This window comes from Schistocerca cancellata, chromosome 3 (genome assembly GCF_023864275.1).
Source record: "Schistocerca cancellata isolate TAMUIC-IGC-003103 chromosome 3, iqSchCanc2.1, whole genome shotgun sequence".
NCBI classification, from domain to species: Eukaryota; Metazoa; Arthropoda; class Insecta; order Orthoptera; family Acrididae; genus Schistocerca; species Schistocerca cancellata.
Window position 1 is genome coordinate 326,226,479 of NC_064628.1, and position 21,527 is coordinate 326,248,005.

The window sequence follows — 21,527 nt, forward strand, 5'->3', positions numbered from 1 at the left end:
GTCTTTATTCAGAAGTAAAAACCTCTCACACATTCACGCAACTCGCACATCACCACCATTGTTTCCAGACACAGAGGTGTAGGTCGTCTTCTAGCATTGTTTTTCATTTGGCAACAGCCTATCCTTTCCATATTATTATATTCCGTCTCTCCATTTTTTGAACTTGTATGTGAGCAGACATTTATTAACACATTTGTTTTACTGGAAAATTTGATGAGGATAACAAGAGGACCAATAGAAGTTGTATATGAGAAAGAACAGAATAAATGTGATTCACCAATTGATGATATAAAAGAAATGAAACAATATAAATTTGGTAGGGTAGTGTTGTCGTGCATTATCTGTAAGAAGTGGAGAAAACAATATAATTAGCATGGAAGGAATATGTGCAGATAAATATAACTGTAAATGTTACTTCAGCATGTCCAAGTTTATTTTATTTTATTAATTGTGAGAATGGACATTATTTGCAGTACTTTTTCTTGTAGCACGTGTTATATAAATACAGTTTGCTTTAGCATTTATTATTTACTGACCGCTTGCACATGACAGATTTTGGCAGTGTACTGTCATTTGTCCAATTCTTATTTTGTGTTGTGATGGCATTTCCACATCACTGTATCTGAGGTCATTAAAAGTACATATTTTTAATATTTAGCAGAGTGTATGCTGTGATGAACATATGTCACAAGTTAAAATTGTGAGCTGGACTTGAACTGGGATTCTTCCCCTTTTACAAAGGTGGTACACAGTAAGATGTTCTGTATATCGAAGTCTGACTCATGTACCATTTCAAAGCTTCAGCTTGCCACCAATTATGGGAAATACAGAGAAGCACTAGTAGCAAGCTGAGAATTTAAAAGACGTGCTCTGATGATGCAAGTTCAAGTCCCAATTGAGCATGGTTTCAACTTGTCTGTTGCTCATTTACAGTTAATTTTGGTTACTGTTCGAGAGCATAATGTTTTGATTGTGGATGATAATAGTATCATTCTGCACATATGTTAACAAACTTTACTTAGTAATACATCTATTATTTACACATATTGGACACACAACTACAAGCAAAAGTAAAAAGCATTCTACAAATGTTTCTGTTTAATTCTGTGTTTATTGTGTTTCAAACTCGGAGCACTGCACAGCATTTTAACACTGCATCTATGACTTACAGAATTTTTTAAACAATACTCTGTTTCTCAGTTTGCATCCCACCATCATTTATAGAAGTATTAGTTGGAGTTTTGATATTATCAAACTAATGTTATAGTTTTGGCTAATTTTAGGTAGGAGCTTCATATCATTATCTGTGCTGGTCAATGGATAGCATGTTTGTTTTATGTTTGTGGCAATTACTGACTGCATGGCTGTTCAGTTGATACACATGAAGATGCTGTGTACATTATGTGTGAAAACTGTCTCCCCGTGTAACCTATTTACCAGGTTTTGAGAGCAATGTATGCACTTGTCTGTTTCTATGTCCCTTTTGTGTCTTCCTTTGTGTAGCCTTTTAATGTGGAGAGGTTGTAATGTTATGGTTGTTGCATGTATTTACAGTCTACAGATTGTATTTTCCTACATAAGATATGCAGGCAGTTGGCTTTTTATAGTATTGTTACAATGTTTTCTTATGAAGCTGACTTGTGTATTTCTCCCAGTAATCATTAGCAGCTGCTATTTCTGTAATCATGTGTTGTTGAATGTCAGGAGGTGTTGCAAATGGCTGTTTATGTAGTTGTTGATTTTTATTTTAATTATTTATTTTTTGTCCTGTTGAAGCTCAACAGTCTAATGCATGTTTCACTTTCATGCTCTGCGTAAATAGAATGTTTTTGTTTGACTTATTGACTTTGTTAGCAGTAGTGTCATAAATTTTCTTGCCATCTTCCATAAGTAAATTGGCACTAAAATTCTTCTTGGAGTAAATAATACTATTCGTGGAGGGCAGTGCACTAGTTACTTTGCTTGCTGTGCTTCATATCTATGCAAGATCTTTATTTTGCCTGTATGTCATACTGTAAAATATGCAGGACTTGTAACTTAACTCTAATTGTAATTGGTGTTATACCCATACAATTTCTACTTTATGAATTCAGCATGCAACCAAGACCTTCGTGCTCTCAGGATCAAGGCACTGCAAGTACATTGAATATCAAAACACTGTGATCATTCCACATATTTGTAAGAAGTTGAAACTGTGTGTGAGACTTGGTCTCAAACCTGGAAACCATGCCTTTCGTATGTAGTGAACCATGCCTTTCATATGCAGTGAGCAGCCAATGCACATCTCATTTACTTCTCCCTAATGAGGAACTGGTTAAGCTTATTACAATTGCATAACCTGTATTGCCTTTTGAATTTAATTTAGGTCTTTTGAAGCATGCTATTTTTGAATCCGTGATGATACCTCAATTTTGAAGCACTCAGGTTCATGATGATCCACATACATTGGACTGCCAGATCATTCTACATTTTGTGACAGGTCAAGACAATGTGCTGAGCTAGGACTTGAACCCAGAAGCCTTGATTTTCAGGTGCAAAGTATGACCACTTACACTCTCTCTCCTCACATCAAGAGCTATTCAGTTTCGACTTGTCCCATGTTTCTCTTGTTGGTTCAACACTGCACAGATACTCTTCCATTAAGCTGCTGAACTAGCATCTCATGGAAAAAGGAAACCGCAGAGAGACGTAACCACAGCCTCGAGATTGTTGCTAACATAATGTTTTTGCAAATCTCTGTGATAGAGCGGTATCCAAATCCAGGAGCCTTCTTTTTGTGGACGGTATGCTATCAGGTATTCTTTGATGTTATGTTTTGCCTATAGGTGGTAGTCCAGGAATATAGCATGAAGTTAAAACTGTGACTTTGTATGTGAGGTCTCTACACATTGCGTAATTTGAAGTGCAGTGCCTGGGTGTAACTCACAAAAAGCAAAACAATGAGTTCAGTATGATTGTTCCTCTATCATGTGAATCAGTTTATATGTGTCTAACAGAGGATATGTGATGCACCAAAATGTATAACAGGTTCTGAGAGTAGAGTACAATCATTTGTTGATTCCATGTGGAGATATTGGGGAAATGTGTGATTTTCTTGACTTTGCAACAGTACCAAATGATGTAAGCCTGCCATCTGCAGATAATAATTACAGAATACGTGAACCTTGTCAAGTATACACTTGCTGCCATTTATGGTGCTTCTTACAAGTAGGTGAATGATTGTCAAACCACAGGACATTAGGCATCCATAACATCCTCCAAGATAGTGGAAGTCAGAGGCTTATCTGCTTTGGAAACCAGAGTAGTCACTATCAGTCTGTAACACTTCTAAAAATGGAGTAAGATGCCAGGGGAAGGCAAAAGAATTTTACAAATGGAGGATCCCTAGCAACTGGCACATGTACCCTTGTTGACCAAGCACCCTAATTAGTCGAAGCTGTAGTGGGCATGTGGAACATCGTAACTTGACTGGGAACAGTGGAAATCACTTGTTTCATTAAATGAATCATGCTTCATGTTACAGCACATTGATAATCATGTGCTGCTATAACAGCCACCAACAGAATGCCTTTTTGACATCTGTACCACAGGATGCACATATTCTAACAATAAGAATATTATTGTAAGGAGAAATTTTGTGTGAGGTTTCCTGGGAAATGTTGTTTTAGAAAGTCCCATGGACTGTGCCAAAATTATTACTAAAAATTTACTTCTGTATATGGCTGATGTCTTCCTATTGAGTATGCATCTTGTCTCTACAAGATAGCAAGAACATTGCTTCAGCAGTTTGATGAGCATGTTAATGAATTCCAATTGACTTGTTGGCATGCACATTTGGTAGCTATTAAGCCTGTTGTATGGTGTGATATGTTGCCAAATATTAGCTCAGACTTCACAAGCCATAATAATAATAATAATAATAATAATAATAATAATAATAATAATAATAATAATAATATTTATTCAACATCGAATAATCAAATACAATCCCTAGAAATAATACAGTTTCAGGACACCATACAGATTATTCTTCTGAATACGTCAGGTTATAAATTACAAACTAAAGATTTATTTGTATTAATAAATTTTACATTTTGATGGATTTTACATTTGGTAGTATACAATCATGATATTACAAATATTGTTTTTATCAACATTTTATTAGTTGTAGGTTACTTAAAACTATGAGCTTGACATACTTATGAAGCACTTTTCATACGGATATAATACTCGTCTAGGGAATAAAAAGGGTTTTCAATTAGAATTCTTTTTAGCTGATCTTTTAATTTGTTAGTAGGAAGGGCTGTGAGACTTTTTGGTAGGGCATTGGCTAGCTTCAGCCCAGCATGAAGTGCATTTTTTCATATAAAGCTGTTCTGTGGCTATTTACATGGTATCTGAACTTTTGCCTTGTATCATACTGGTGCAGGTCACAGTTGAAATTTGGATTTATTGTTTTCACAAGCAATAGAACTTTCAATATGTAGACACCTATAATGGTAAGCACACCTAATTTTGGGAACAGATTTCGACATGATTCTCGAGGTTTGGCACCACAAATAATTCTGATAACTTTTTCCTGTAGTATTACTAATGTACTTAGGTTGGCTTGAGTTGTTGCACCCCATATTTCTACAGCATAGTTTACGTTTGATGAGAATAGGGCATGATCAGCAGTTTTTAGTACACACATGTCCTTACAATATTTGCTAATCATATTTATAGCAAACACAGTCTTCGACAGCTTACATGCTAAGAAATCAATATGCATGTCCCATTTGAGGCTGTCCTGGATTATAATTCCCAAGAACTTTGTCCATTTTTCCTTTTTTACCATGTCATTTCCTATGGATAATTTCATGTCAAATTCTATTTGTTTCCTTGTGTTTAATTCCATCATTGCAGTCTTTGAAGCACTTACATTTAGATGGCTTTCATTAAAATACTTGACTATTTCATTAGTTACACTGTTGCACTGTACCTCCAGACTCTCATAGTCTTTGTGTTTACACACTATTGATGTGTCATCTGCATACAATATTTTTGTACAGTTAGGAGAAAAATACTGTATATCATTAACATAAATCAAGAAAAGAAGGGGTCCCAAGGCAGAACCTTGAGGCACTCCATATTTGATATCAGTAATTTTAGATTTGTAAGACCCACTGTTTGTTTTAAGCAAGACAAATTGTTTTCTATTGCTCATATACGATTTTATTAGCTCATAGCCAGTTCCTCTGATACCCAGGTTCCACAGCTTGTCAAGTAATATGGTGATGTTGATACAATCAAAAGCTTTTTCTAGATCAAGGAACACTCCAGTTACATACTCCTTGTTCTCTATGACCATTATTATTTTGTCTATTAATTGTGCTGCTGCTACTGATGTTGACTTGTTTTTCATAAAGCCATTCTGATTTTCAAATATTAAATTGTGTTGACTCAGGAATGTCATTAGTCTAGTATAAATAACTTTCTCAACTACCTTAGAAAATGCAGGTAAGATTGAGATGGGGTGGTAGTTTTCAATTTTAGATTTATCACCTTTCTTGTGAATCGGGGTTACTTGTGCTGTCTTTAGACTATCTGGGAAACAACCTGATGCAATTACATCATTTACTGCTGTGGCCATGGCATCAGATATGTTGTCTATGCATCTTTTCAGTGTACTGATAGACAGTCCATCATAGCCTGCTGATTTTTTATTTTTTAATGACATTACTATGTTTTTGACTTCCTTGTTATTGATTGGGGCCAAGTATATGGTTTGTTTGATTGGAATGCCCCTATATCTATGCTGAAGATTCTTAAAATGGTCATTGACAGATTTTCCAACAGAAGAAAAGTACTCATTAAAAACATTTGCAATCTGACATTGACATTTCATGATTGCCCTTTATGGTTTATAGTAAAATCACTTGTTGATCTGTCCTTACAATCCCTAAAGCTATTTATTACTTTCCAAACAGCTAAACCTGTGTTAGTAGAGTTTCTTAACATTGTGGCTACATGTTTACTTTTAGTTTCTAGCAGAAGATCTTTATAGTAATCCTGATAGTTCTTAAATTCTACCTTTAGTCTATTATTATTGTTATTATTTATCATTTCATATTGGAAAAGTCTAAGTTTCTCTCTTGCTGTTTTTACTTTATCCAGTTATTTTTTTGTATCTTTTTGCAGTGATTTACTGTAAAGGTCATTTCTGGACATGAGACATTGAAGCAATAATAAAAATCTGATGAAAACTCACTGAAAGTAATGCTGTTTTTTTCACCCCATTGTAGGCTTTTTAGCAAACTGTTGAAATCTTTAACATTGTCATCATTGGTCATTCTTTTTGTCACATATTGTTTCTCTTTTCTATTGACATGAAGATTTTCAGCTTCTATCAATACCTGTACTGCGTGGTGGTCAGAAATGGCAAGCTTCAGAACTGATGCACTGCATGTAAAGTGGGACATGTTAGTTATAATGTTGTCAATGCATGACTTTACACTATTGACCTCTCTAGTGGGCTCGTTTATCAGAAATGCTAAGTTAAATTGAGCTAGTATTAGCATTAGTTTTTTAGGCACAGAGTCATTGGACAGCAAGTCAATATTTATATCTCCAGTTAGTATTATGTTAACCCAGCCATTTTTATTGCAGTGTTTACTGTCAATGTCAACAAGCAGGTCATTAAGAACATCAAAGAAACTATCTAAGCTACCAGATGGAGGTCTGTATAGGTCTATAATAATTAAGTTCTCTGTCCCCCACTTGTAATTAATTGCTGCTAGTTCTATTACACCCTCAATGCTGAAAGCACTTACATCTATTACACTATAATTACTACCACTGGCTGCAAAGATAGCTACCCCACCACCACGTTTCTCTTTGCTACTGAAGGCAGAGCAAAAGATCATGGAAAGTGGCTTACATACACTAATTAGCTCATCTGTGTACCAGTATACATCAGGGTTATCAATTGCTGCAATGGTATCCAACTCGTTGTGCTTATTGCCAAGTTCTGCTGAATTAATTTGAAAGTGAGCTTGGATTGTTGAATGCTTGATGGACGTGTCACCCTACCAGAACCACTTATACATTTATCCCTAAAAAAGAAATATCAGTTGACAGAGTGGGTTTGGTATTTTTCACTATCCATTGATTCAAGTTGGTCTGTTTCCATGTACTGGGAGCCTGGGAAGAATCAGCTTTACCTGGTGTTTTCAGCAGCCATTTGCCCAATGTCGTCTGTCTATACCCATTGCTGCAGTCTTCTTGTGTTGTGGAGCACTCATTTTTCGAATGTGTGTGTTTTGAGTATACGTTGTTCCTAGCATTTACGATGATTTCACAAATAATGGACGCCAAGTGACTTTTTCCCCGCCAATTGAGGTGAAGGCCGTGAGTGGTGTAAAGATCTCTACTAAAATGTTGCACGTTAACCATTTGTATATTTGCATAACGGTTGCAGATTTGTGCATATTGACTGTTTATATATGCTACTGCCCTGTTTACACACGAGAATTGAGGCAAGTCATACCTGTGTGGAATATTGAGAACAATGACGTTTGAGTCATTTAGATGGTTTAGAGCAGATTTTAGGGCATTAACAGCATGCAAACCATCGTTGTGTGCGACGTCATTTGCACCTCCACATATTACAATGAAGTCTTCCTTCATTTTCTTTCGAGAGATATTGTTTACAGTCGAAAGCACTTGGTCAAGACGAGTGCCAGTTTTAATAAAACCTGAAGCATTCACTTCACTGTTTACGCTTTTTATTTCGTGTGCAAGGCCTCTAAGATGACTATCACCCATTAAACATAAGTTTATTCTTCTTGCTGCATTTGTGGTGTTAGTTAAATTAACTGTCGTCTTGAATGTTGAATTTACCTTGCTTCTGTTTACGAGTGACTGTTTTGGCTGGTGAGGTTCCACATTTTGCTTAATAACAGGCTTTTTTTTTTTCAGATGGTGCACGATTTGATCTTTTGTAGGTAGGCCTACTGTTTTTTGGAGCACGGCAGGAGAATTTATTACTAAAGATGACGAAATGATTGCGCTATGGTTAGCGTTACCGGTACACACAGAATGTGTTGGAAAACTTGAAATGGCGACGGAATCTTCGGTCACTGTGTACACTTTATTTCTGTCGAATTCACTTACGCCCTGCTCGGCAGTTTTTAGTTTTCTATGATCATTTTCAAGACATTTGAGTCTATCAGCTAACACTTTGTTTTCTGCCAAGGATCTGCGCACAATTTCTTGCAACGAATTAATAGTTTCAACTAGTTTTGCTTTGTCAGGATGGACTCCACATGTTACACACTTACATTTTGATCTGGATGATTTTTCACTGCTGTTCTTGTAATCTACAGTAATTGTCTGACCTCTGTGTTGGCAGGTTGTACCATATACTAAGGACTTGCACAGCACAAAATGAATGAAGCATGCCTTGTGTGTGAGGAGGGATCCATACACTAACACAGTGCTGTTCATAATGTTCTGACTGGTCATTGTAAATACAGAAATGCATTTTTCCTTTGTGTTCAAAACTCTCACAGTCTATCGCTTGAGCCTTGTCCTGCAGTTACGCAGGGTCAGCCATCGTTAATCGGATTTGACATGTTAATGGTTGAGGGGTGCCCCCAGGACGGAAGTAGTGTACCCCAACTGTCTGCGTCGAGTGTAATCCGTGGAATAGTGCGAATGTGTTCAGATGTCTGCGAGCCATGTAACTGAGGCGGAACATGGGGACCAGCCCAGTATTCACCTAGCTGGATGTGGAAAACTGCCTAAAAACCACATCCAGGCTGGCCAGCAAATCAGTCCTCGCCGTTAATCCGCCGGGCGGATTCTATCTGGGGCCGGCGTGTCTACCCGAGTCCAGGAAGCAGCACGTTAGCGCTCTCGGCTACCCTGGTGGGTCTGTTCAAAACTCTCACAGCCACTAGTTAATCAAAAGGTGCAGATGTGTGAATATCATGCTGGTGTAATGTATTAGTATAAGATAAGCAGCAGCTGCAGGTTGCTAAAACACTCTGTGCTAATTTAATTTTTAATATAATGTGAAGTGAAAAAACAAAAATTTAATACTGACAGAAAACTCTTATGCTTACCAGGTAACAGCAAGCCACACCTCAGTAAAAATTGACCAAAACTCATACTTGTTTAAATTAGTAGTTTCTTATTATTTGCTGAAAGTGAAGCACTAACATTAAAATATGGGACTGTTTGCTACTTAATTATTAAAGTCACTTAGATTGCTGAGTTGGGGGGGGGGGGGGGGGGGGCCGGGCAGAGGTGCACCATGCAAGGATGGCAGGAAAATAACCAGTAAGTAGCGTGAACATTGTACATGCACTCACCATTGTCATTTCACATTCTGACTTGGAATGCATCAAAAAATTTCTCCACAAGTGCTGTGACTGTCTGAAATCAGTCGGCGAAATGAGAACTACTCTATGCACTGTCCTCTTCTCCACATCCTCCAAAGCAGCTATTCAATGTTTGCACAGCCTGCACAATGTAGTCACAAGCTTTTTCCAACTACAACCAATTTCTTTGCCTTATAATTTTATCCTTGTCACTGATCTCACTGTAAACTTCTTTTCATTTCCTACTATTTGTAAGATGTTCACCAGAGAACAAGATAACACTGAGAGGACCAACTTTGTTACCATCCACTACTCTACATCAGACTGATAACTAAATTTTCAGTTAAGCTGAATAGCCATAGACAGTTTTTCCCTAGCAGGTAGAGCTTAACACTTTATTCTTGATGGGGAAAAATTGTCAGCCACATTCAGAGGAAGTGTTATAAGATATTTTTGTTTGCTGTATTATAAGATCTGTGAAAGAAATGGGAAGATTCCAAAAAGTAATTAGTTGTTAAAAAATTATTTTAATAGGTTATAACATACAAATTAAAAGTACAATAATAATTATGAGATATTGTAGAAATTACGTCCTGTAACCCCCTAAGCTGCTCTTCAATTTATTCTTTATTGTGCTGGATAATGGTCTTGGACAGAAACCAGTCACACAATGAAGAATGAATTAAACAGCAGCTTTAGATATTAAAAAATGTCATTTTTACAATTTTTTAGAGATTGTGCTCAACATTCAACAAAAAATATACACAGAATAAAAGAAAATTATTTTCCGTAACCCAAATATCTGCTGCCATTGTAAGGGATTGTTTAAGTCTGATCAGGAAATGTAGCATGACCTTTCGCAGCACATTGACAGGTGATATTGCAGGTTGTTCACAATATGTTGTTTGAGAGCTGGGATTGTTGCTGGTGCATCAGATGAGAAATCACTTTTCGTTAGGCACTCCCATTTAAAAAAAAAAAAAAAAAGGTTGCAGATAGTTACATCAAATGAGCAAGGGCCAAGTTATAACAATGTTGTGAGAAATAGCATAACCCAGGAAAAAGGCTCGCATTGAGAGTCTTGTATTGTTCCTTGTAGCCCTTGTAGCCCCAACTTGTTGGAAAATATGAGATAATTCATTGCAAAAAGGGCAGGTTGTGACGTGAGAAAACTATGAATCAATTCAAGGTATTGCTTACCATTAACAAATGCTGTTATCACTGTATTACCATCCTCATTTGTGTGTGTGTGTGTGTGTGTGTGTGTGTGTGTGTGTGTGTGTGTGGGTTGGGGGGGGGGGGGGGAGGAGTGGCAATCCATTATGTCGTTTGTGGAACACACTACAGCTTTCTGAACATGTAGAGGCTTCTCCTGAAGTAACTAAGGATTTTACCTATTCAGTACCTGAACCTTTGTGTATTAACAAAACTAGAGAAATGGAAGTGCCTCTTATCATTTATACATAATATTTCTCAAGAAATGTGGGCATATTTTTGTAAAACTGGGTCCATTCCTGATAGCCACCTGGATTAAGAGGATGCACAAACTGAAGTTTCTCATGCTGAAAACTAAAGTCTTGGAGAATCCTTTTCACCAGTTTGTCATCTGTCACAAGACAGAGAACCTTGATCCTTTGATATTGTAAATAAACACACTATTCAGATCACAACTTATTAGTTACGCACAACTGGTTTTAATCTGCCCTGCAAATCATTTCAAGTCTGGTGCTGCTAAGTGCTGTTTCAGAGCCAGGCCTGAAGATGAGCTGCAGCACAGATTGAAACTGGTTGTTGGTAAATAAAAAATTGTGATCGAAATAGTAGTTTGTTTATTTATTATTCTAACAATTACCTGGTGAACACCTGCAATATTTTCAGGGCTCCAAACAGTTCAAATACCCCAACATCATTTTTTAATCAGTCCAGTTCAGTCAAGGTTGCTTTTCCATATTTGACAAACATTATCTGATGGATCAGGTTGGTTTAACGCTGTGTTAAAATGGCATCGAAAGACAGATTGTGGTTTCCCCAGACTTTCAAAACTGTGAAAATATGTTTGTACTGGGTAGCACGTTTTCAATTGATTAACAATCCATTGGAATGGTACGGTAAGCTGCGTAAGTGGTGGGATCCACTAACCTTCATCCTCACCACCTCGCTGCTTTTTCTCCCTGGTGCCAAAAATATTCCCATATAAATGATATGGAGTAGTGTTTGAAGACCTGTGATGCAGTTTATGGATGGAACTGTTGTATGCAAGGAAAGCTGCATGCCAGATAATTAAAGAAAAAGGCAGGGATACATGGAGGAGATCAACACTAGACATAGATACCTGCAGTTGACCCTCAGCAGAAATAAATGTAATTTGTAGTTGGATAGAGAGACTGTGATCTATCAGGTTTTGTCATCATGATTGATTAATAGTGAGCTATTGGTTGTTGTTGTGAGTTGTTTTTATTTTCTGCTCAATATTTTGACAATTGGCTCAGCCATCATCTTCACTTGCTGCAAATTTTTCTGTTATGTGTACCTGTTGCCTGCACCCCATCCAGAATGTGAAATGTTGTTGGTTTTACATTGCTTTCTATAGCCAAGTTTGATTCCCAGTGTCCATTATACCCTTTGATATCTTTTTCAGAGATCTCACTTGTATTCTGTGTAAAATAATTCTCTCAACATTTTCAAACTCTAATGGATGTGACGGCCAGCAGTATTTTGATATATTGAATGCTGGACCACAGGCATTGTTTAAATTGAATCCTCTGTCCTTATTCAATAAATTTTATTTACAAATTATGTCTTTGTTTCTATTGACTCCTTAACTATATTCTCCCAGAAACATGGTGTTTGGACCACGATGCTCATCTCGTCTATTCATTTCACAATATTTTCCGAGGCAGTGCTTGGCAGCAGCTGATTTGCTTGGTTGTTTTAGTCATGTGTTGTTCATGTTCCTTGAATCTGTCCACAGCTGTTCTGATAGTCTGCCCCATGTATGCTTGAGTGCAATACACACCTACTTTCGGAGACGTAGATGCTCTTTAACATTACAAAGAACACATTTTATTTTAGTTGAAGTGAGTAAAATACACTGGATGCCATGTTTCTGTAGGAGTCTACTGCTCTTTCCAGATACTAAGCTGTCATGAGGGAGATAAGCAATTTTTGACTCCTCTTTCTTAGATGTTCTCGATTGTGACTGCATCACCAGTTCAATTTGATGATTTGAGTACCCATTCCTTCAGATCACTATTCATAGGTGTCACAGTTCTTCAGTGAGGCTCTTCTTGTCTGAAAGTGTTGGAGCTCTATGGACCAGTGTCTTCAGCGCCAAATTTCTTTGTAATAGATGATGGTGGCTCAAGACATGGACATAGAGATCAGCGTGCATATGTTTTCTATATACTCTGTGATCCAGGGATCGTCCCTTCTTCTCTTAACTAACACGTTGAAGAAAGATAGCTGGCACTCTTTCTCAAGTTCTGTCATGAATTTGGTATTATGATGGGTAGACATTAAATCTCCAGGAACTCTTCACGCTTTTCCACTCCAAGTGACCACACCACACACATTGTCCATGTGCTGAGAGAAACACGTTGGTTACAACCTGGTGGATTCTAGTTCCTTCATTTCAGTGTGTTCTTTGTGATGTTAAGGGCAATCTAGATTTGTATGACAGTCCATGCAAATGTGGCACATATCACATTGGGGGCAGACTATCAGAACAGTTGAGGAGACAGACAAGGAACAACAGCGACAAACCCAACTAAAGCAACCAAGCCAATCAGCTGTTGCCGAGCATTGCATTGAATATAACCATGAAATGAAATATGATGAAACCAGCACCATGGTGCAAATATGAAGGTTCTGGGTTGGCATAATTAAGGAGTTGATCGAAATAAAGTTGTCAGAAAATTTAATACACAGATAGAGGTTTCAGTTTACAAAATGTTTGTGGTCTGGCCCTTAATTTATTGATTATTAATTATTATCCCATACATCAGAGATGGAAAGCATTGAGAGACTTAAGTTAAAAAAACATTAGTGCAAGCTGTGAAAAACATAAGAGCATCAAAGAGTGTAGTGGATTCGGGATTCAAAATACAATTGCAGCGTGAGACAAACAATAGTTCAGTCTAGCTGGAATTCAGCCAGCAAGTACACATAACAGCAAAACATGCAGTAGCTGAAGAAGATGGCAGGATTGTTTGTTGAAATATTTTGCATACCATGGAGAGACAGCAACTCGACAGAACACTCGGAAGAGCATTATTAAGACAGAGAGAGACGTGTTATTGTTCAATTGCACAATTGGTGATCAATCACTGGGAAATGTAACCACAATAAATACACTCCTGGAAATGGAAAAAAGAACACATTGACACCGGTGTGTCAGAACCACCATACTTGCTCCGGACACTGCGAGAGGGCTGTACAAGCAATGATCACACGCACGGCACAGCGGACACACCAGGAACCGCGGTGTTGGCCGTCGAATGTCGCTAGGTGCGCAGCATTTGTGCACCGCCGCCGTCAGTGTCAGCCAGTTTGCCGTGGCATACGAAGCTCCATCGCAGTCTTTAACACTGGTAGCATGCCGCGACAGCGTGGACGTGAACCGTATGTGCAGTTGACGGACTTTCAGCGAGGGCGTATAGTGGGCATGCGGGAGGCCGGGTGGACGTACCGCCGAATTGCTCAACACGTGGGGCGTGAGGTCTCCACAGTACATAGATGTTGTCGCCAGTGGTCGGCGGAAGGTGCACGTGCCCGTCGACCTGGGACAAGACCGCAGTGACGCACGGATGCACGCCAAGACCGTAGGATCCTACGCAGTGCCGTAGGGGACCGCACCGCCAATTCCCAGCAAATTAGGGACACTGTTGCTCCTGGGGTATCGGCGAGGACCATTCGCAACCATCTCCATGAAGCTGGGCTACGGTCCCGCACACTGTTAGGCCGTCTTCCGCTCACGCCCCAACATCGTGCAGCCCGCCTCCAGTGGTGTCGCGACAGGCGTGAATGGAGGGACGAATGCAGACGTGTCGTCTTCAGTGATGAGAGTTGCTTCGGCCTTGGTGCCAATGATGGTCGTATGCGTGTTTGGCGCCGTGCAGGTGAGCGCCACAATCAGGACTGCATACGACCGAGGCACACAGGGCCAACACCCGGCATCATGGTGTGGGGAGCGATCTCCTACACTGGCCGTACACCACTGGTGATCGTCGAGGGGACACTGAATAGTGCACGGTACATCCAAACCGTCATCGAACCCATCGTTCTACCATTCCTAGACCGGCAAGGGAACTTGCTGTTCCAACAGGACAATGCACGTCCGCATGTATCCCGTGCCACCCAACGTGCTCTAGAAGGTGTAAGTCAACTACCCTGGCCAGCAAGATCTCCGGATCTGTCCCCCATTGAGCATGTTTGGGACTGGATGAAGCGTCGTCTCACGCGGTCTGCACGTCCAGCACGAACGCTGGTCCAACTGAGGCGCCAGGTGGAAATGGTATGGCAAGCCGTTCCACAGGACTACATACAGCATCTCTACGATCGTCTCCATGGGAGAATAGCAGCCTGCATTGCTGCGAAAGGTGGATATACACTGTACTAGTGCCGACATTGTGCATGCTCTGTTGCCTGTGTCTATGTGCCTTTGGTTCTGTCAGTGTGATCATGTGATGTATCTGACCCCAGGAATGTGTCAATAAAGTTTCCCCTTCCTGGGACAATGAATTCACGGTGTTCTTATTTCAATTTCCAGGAGTGTATATAGGAGTCTGCACCCAGAGTGAACTGATGTGGAATAAGCACATAATATTTCTTGTAGGAATGCAGCTACCTGATTGAGATTTGTTGGAAGAATCCTAGAGAAGTATAATTCATACAGAAAAACAGTGGTTCACAAAACACTTGTTCGACTAATTGTTGATTGTTGCTTATCAGTCTGGGGTGTTTACAATGTGTGATCAATTGGAGGAAATTGAAATGATGCAATTGAAAATATTCAAAGAAGAATAGTCTCTTTCATCAAAGGTTCATTCTGTTATTGAGCATCATGGAGGTGCTCAGGAAACTTCCATGGCATAGATCATAAGAGAGACTCAATACATTACAGAGATATATACTGATTGTATTCAGAGTGTATTTTCTGAGAAGAATTCAGTCCAGTATATTACTCCATTCTGCATACAACTCACAAAATGGGCGTAAAGGGAATATCAGATAAATCAGAGCTCATAATAGACATTTACCGAATGTCATTCTTACGTGTGCCATTTGAAAATCGTACCAGAAAAGGGGAGGGGAAGTGATAATGGTAACAAAAAATACTCTCTGCTACACTTCATATGGTAGCTTGGAGCATACAGGTTACTGGTAATACATAATATGAGGGTGCTCCAGCAGTAAGGTTCCCAAAGAGCTCCAGCTGCCTGGGAAGGTGCTAAGTGAAATCTGTTAACACTTTTGTGCTCTTCTGTTCCCCCACTCTCGATTCTGCCCAGCTGCACTTCACTGCACAATTCTGTATTGTCTTAGTGGCCATTTGCAATGAAGGTGCCCATTGCTGATCCCACCAAGAGCGAGATCCATTCTGTGATTCAATTTTTGCACACAAAAGGGGCTCCACCCACCGTTATTCATTGTGAGTTACACAAGTGTATAGCAACAAGTGTATGTCAGTTCAACATGCCCCGAATTGGTGCAGGGACATTAGTGCCAGTCGGAATGAAGTCCACATTTGCATAATGTGCAGTAACTGCACAGCGCATTCATACGTATCACCTGCCCTTCCCGTTACCCCTCCATGATGAAGAATGGAGTGGAAGACTTTATTTCAGACACAGTTATTAAGATGGTCCAACGCGAAGTGCTTCAAAATACAAGGATCGCCATCCGTTGCTAAGATTCCTGGAAGTTCTTAACACACAGTTGAAAGAGCTTTGATGGAAAAACTGGACATCATAAGTGTTCTGCTCAATGGGTACCAAGTATGTTGGCAGCAAAACACAAGGAGAAGTGCCTTCACTGTGCTTGCCAGTATCTTCAAAAGTGTCAAGAAGATAAGGAAGAACTGCTGGACTCCATTGTTATGGGAGTTGAAACGTGGGTGTTTCATTTAACTCCCACAATGAAAGAAACATCCAAACAATGGCATCACTCAGGTCACCAGTTGCGAAGAAGTTCAAACAAACTCCTTCTGCAAAGTCATGGCAACTGTGTTTTGGGGTTATAAGGGGATACTGGTGATCGATTTAATGGAACCTGGGACAATAATCAGCTCAGACGGTTATTGTGAAACACTACAAAAAAACTCAGGCAAGCTATCCAGAACTGCGGAAGAGGACAATTTATAACGCTGCTTTACGATGACTAACCTCACATCTCCTGCCAAACCCATGAACTTCTGACAAACTGTGGTTGGACAGTTGCGCCTCACCCGCCGTACAGTCTGGACCTCATTCCTAGTGATCATCACTTGTCCCCCAAGTTAAAGGAACACTTGGGTGGCCAAAGCTTCTCTACCAGTGATGAAGTCAGAAAAGAGGTGAAATGCTTCCCTAACGAGGTGGCGGCAGAGTTGTACAACATAAGGATCCAGAAATTGGAGCACCATCTGCAAAAATTCCAAAAAAAAATAATAAAAAAAAGATGGGGATTATTTGGGATAATAGAGATAATTTCCATCTTTCCAACACTGTAAACTTCTGTGGAAATAAGCAATGTTGTCTATTTGTAAAGAAGAAGAAGGAGGAGGAGGGAAAACCTTACTTCTGGATCAACTCTTGCTTCCATGTATATTTCATTTAGGTTCTTTCTACCCACACCCATTGTGTCAGAGCTCCACAAGTTTGAGCTTTCTCTATACGGTATGTGAATAGTTCCTGGTGCTCACATTGCTTCACTTTACACTGAGAACTCTTTTGTTGTCTGTGTTATTTCCACCCCAGTACACGCAACAAGATGCTGCAGTGTTAATAAAATGCACTTTTATTCATGTGGATGGTAGTCAAACCCCATACAGCCATCCAGATTGAGCAAATCTGGTTTCCTCCCCATGGTTCTCCAATTCCAGGTTTTATGCCTTCTCTCATGACTTCGTTATCAAAGGGATGTTAAAACCTAATCTTCCTTTTTCTATTGCCAGTATCTTATATCCATGTCTTTTCCCTGTCCTTCACAACCCACTTGACTCTCTAAAATTTCATGTCTCCTCCCTCTGCCTCCCTCCCCTCCACTTCCCTCCCTACTTCCCGCCCTCCCTCCCCCATCACACATCACTTCCCCCCTACCTCCCTCCCGTCACTTCCCTCCCTCCCGTCACTTCCCTCCCTCCCGTCACTTCCCTCCCTCCCGTCACTTCCCTCCCTCCCGTCACTTCCCTCCCTCCCGTCACTTCCCTCCCTCCCGTCACTTCCCTCCCTCCCGTCACTTCCCTCCCTCCCGTCACTTCCCTCCCTCCCGTCACTTCCTCTCCCGTCACTTCCCTCCCGTCACTTCCCTCCCTCCCGTCACTTCCCTCCCTCCCGTCACTTCCCTCCCTCCCGTCACTTCCCTCCCTCCCGTCACTTCCCTCCCTCCCGTCACTTCCCTCCCTCCCGTCACTTCCCTCCCTCCCGTCACTTCCCTCCCTCCCGTCACTTCCCTCCCTCCCGTCACTTCCCTCCCTCCCGTCACTTCCCTCCCTCCCGTCACTTCCCTCCCTCCCGTCACTTCCCTCCCTCCCGTCACTTCCCTCCCTCCCGTCTCTTCCCTCCCTCCCGTCTCTTCCCTCCCTCCCGTCTCTTCCCTCCCTCCCGTCTCTTCCCTCCCTCCCGTCACTTCCCTCCCTCCCGTCACTTCCCTCCCTCCCGTCACTTCCCTCCCTCCCGTCACTTCCCTCCCTCCCGTCACTTCCCTCCCTCCCTCCCGTCACTTCCCTCCCTCCCTCCCGTCACTTCCCTCCCTCCCTCCCGTCACTTCCCTCCCTCCCTCCCGTCACTTCCCTCCCTCCCTCCCGTCACTTCCCTCCCTCCCTCCCGTCACTTCCCTCCCTCCCTCCCTCCCGTCACTTCCCTCCCTCCCTCCCTCCCGTCACTTCCCTCCCTCCCTCCCTCCTCCCGTCACTTCCCTCCCTCCCTCCCTCCCTCCCGTCACTTCCCTCCCTCCCTCCCTCCCTCCCGTCACTTCCCTCCCTCCCTCCCTCCCTCCCGTCACTTCCCTCCCTCCCTCCCTCCCTCCCGTCACTTCCCTCCCTCCCTCCCTCCCTCCCGTCACTTCCCTCCCTCCCTCCCTCCCTCCCTCCCTCCCTCCCGTCACTTCCCTCCCTCCCTCCCTCCCTCCCGTCACTTCCCTCCCTCCCTCCCGTCACTTCCCTCCCGTCACTTCCCTCCCGTCACTTCCCTCCCTCCCTCCCGTCACTTCCCTCCCGTCACTTCCCTCCCTCCCTCCCGTCACTTCCCTCCCGTCACTTCCCTCCCTCCCTCCCGTCACTTCCCTCCCGTCACTTCCCTCCCTCCCTCCCGTCACTTCCCTCCCGTCACTTCCCTCCCTCCCTCCCGTCACTTCCCTCCCGTCACTTCCCTCCCTCCCTCCCGTCACTTCCCTCCCGTCACTTCCCTCCCTCCCTCCCGTCACTTCCCTCCCGTCACTTCCCTCCCTCCCTCCCGTCACTTCCCTCCCGTCACTTCCCTCCCTCCCTCCCGTCACTTCCCTCCCTCCCTCCCGTCACTTCCCTCCCTCCCTCCCGTCACTTCCCTCCCTCCCTCCCGTCACTTCCCTCCCTCCCGTCTCTTCCCTCCCTCCCTCCCTCCCGTCTCTTCCCTCCCTCCCTCCCTCCCTCCCGTCTCTTCCCTCCCTCCCTCCCTCCCGTCTCTTCCCTCCCTCCCTCCCTCCCGTCTCTTCCCTCCCTCCCTCCCTCCCGTCGCTTCCTCCCTCCCGTCGCTTCCCTCCCTCCCGTCGCTTCCCTCCCTCCCGTCGCTTCCCTCCTCCCGTCGCTTCCCTCCCTCCCTCCCGTCGCTTCCCTCCCTCCCTCCCTCCCGTCGCTTCCCTCCCTCCCTCCCTCCGTCGCTTCCCTCCCTCCCTCCCGTCGCTTCCCTCCCTCCCTCCCGTCGCTTCCCTCCCTCCCTCCCGTCGCTTCCCTCCCTCCCTCCCGTCGCTTCCCTCCCTCCCTCCCGTCGCTTCCCTCCCTCCCTCCCGTCGCTTCCCTCCCTCCCTCCCGTCGCTTCCCTCCCTCCCTCCCGTCGCTTCCCTCCCTCCCTCCCGTCGCTTCCCTCCCTCCCTCCCGTCGTTTCCCTCCCTCCCTCCCGTCGCTTCCGCCCCTGTCAACTGCCTTCTGGCTGAGTGAAGTGGCGCAGTGGTTAGCACACTGGAGTCGCACTCTGTAGGAGACAGTTCAATCCCACATCCGGCCATCATTATTTAGGTTCTCAGTGATTTCCGTGAATCCCTCCAGGCAAATGCCGTGATGGTTCCTTTGAAAGGGCACGGCCAACTTCCTTCCCCATCCTTCCCTAATCTGATGAGACCGATGACCTCGCTGTATGGTCTCCTCCACCCCCCTGCCCCAAACAATCGAATCAAACCCAACCCAACTGCCTTCTGACTCTGATTTTCAAACCTCCTTTGTTGTTTGCAGTTAATTATTGACTTTTCTTCTCAAAGAACATCAGTTTTGTCTCAGGAACTTCTGCTACACCTTAAACAATTCTAAAATTTTTATTTCCTGGTCAAACCAAAGTATTCAGATTTTGACAGTTACTGCTCATACCTCAACTCTAAGTCTTTGTGACTTTCGTATGTAATCCCTATATACTTAATTTCCTACAGTCTATATATTTATAACATGCAATGGTTTGTGTATCCGCTGCCTCCAGGTAAGTAGAATCTTTTTTATTGTTATTTGAACATAGTTTCATATTGGAGATTGAATCACCTGTTTTAAGTACTGAAATTAAAGCTGGTAAGATTTCATGGTGTCGGAAGTAATGTAAAAAATGGTACTGAGCAAGACATTATGATACAATCGAATTGTGAGTGAATATTACATGTAGCTACAGTTTCATATGTTACAGGTGCATGCATGTTGTTGATTACAAGCAATTCATGTTGAGAAGTACTGACTTTCATCCGGCAGAGCTCATTTTGGTGAGATTTTCAAAATTTGTGTTGTTCACAACTGAACAGTCACTACGTTTCGTAGACACCTAAGCTGAAATACTGGTGGTGGTACATGAATTTTCATCCCTGCACATATCTGCTGTGGCTAGTGATTGGCTCATAAGTCTGCTACATCTCCAAAAATTGTTGTAAAATTGAAACTTTGGTTTTATTGCTACTTTTCATGAGTTTATGTTCTTACCTTATCAACTGGCGTTTTTGCATGCAGGTGTATTGTCACTGTTAGGTTAAGGTATTTAATAACATCATATCATCTCCAGTCACTGTAGAGACCTATTAATGTCATTAAATACTCTAATCTGTGTCCATGCTCTGTGTTTTGAATGATTTGTAACACTATCTTGCTGTAAAAGAATACGCAGTCTCTTAGCAAGTACTTTCTACACATTGCATTTTAAAATGGCATTCTCATATCTGCCCCTGAATTTCCGTAATGGTTGTTTTTAGCAGCATTGGAAGACAGAGCTTTCTAGCAGGTGTCCATTCCAAACCATGCTGTCAGATGACTTTCAGTAGTCTTTCTTAATGCTCAAGAAAAACCACTAAGCAAAGTTATAACACCATGGGGAAAATGGCAGGGGTAGTAAAAACCTCAGCTTGCTGGAATTTTACCAATAGACAAAAATGTGCTTACATCGTACTTAAGTCATGTAAATGGAACTATTCTCAGCACACTTTTAAAGTGGATAACCATTCTATGGTCACAAATCATTTTGTTGACTGGTGCATTAATGTTTCTATCCTGTACCTGAAGTCAGTTGCTGGAAACTTTTTTTCTCTGTTTTGTATGAAGAACATTTGTGTCCAGATGTGGAAATCAATAGGGAATAAGTTGGGTAGACGGAATAGCATTTTCTTTTCTTTTGAGTCAGACATTTTTTTCTCCTGGAAAGAATGGTTGTCTGTTCATGCATATTCCCATAGTCTGAAAGGATCCTTCTCTCTTTTAAGGATCAAGACATTTGCGAGAACCTTTTGATAAAATTGACACAGAAAACT

At 42.0% G+C, this 21,527-nt stretch overlaps 1 protein-coding gene across 7 annotated transcripts in view; it reads left to right on the plus strand.

Moving 5' to 3' along the window:
- Positions 1-21,527, plus strand: part of LOC126175019 (inositol polyphosphate-5-phosphatase A) — a 275,390-nt gene that overhangs the window by 130,369 nt on the left and 123,494 nt on the right. For 2 of the 7 annotated variants that reach the window (XM_049921513.1, XM_049921514.1), the window contains one exon: positions 20,423-20,495. The exons of the other annotated variants lie outside the window; for them this stretch is intronic. In XM_049921513.1, coding sequence (XP_049777470.1) covers positions 20,427-20,495 — 69 coding nt within the window. In that variant the 5' untranslated portion in view covers positions 20,423-20,426. The remainder of the gene's footprint in view (positions 1-20,422; positions 20,496-21,527) is intronic. 7 annotated transcript variants of the gene reach the window in all.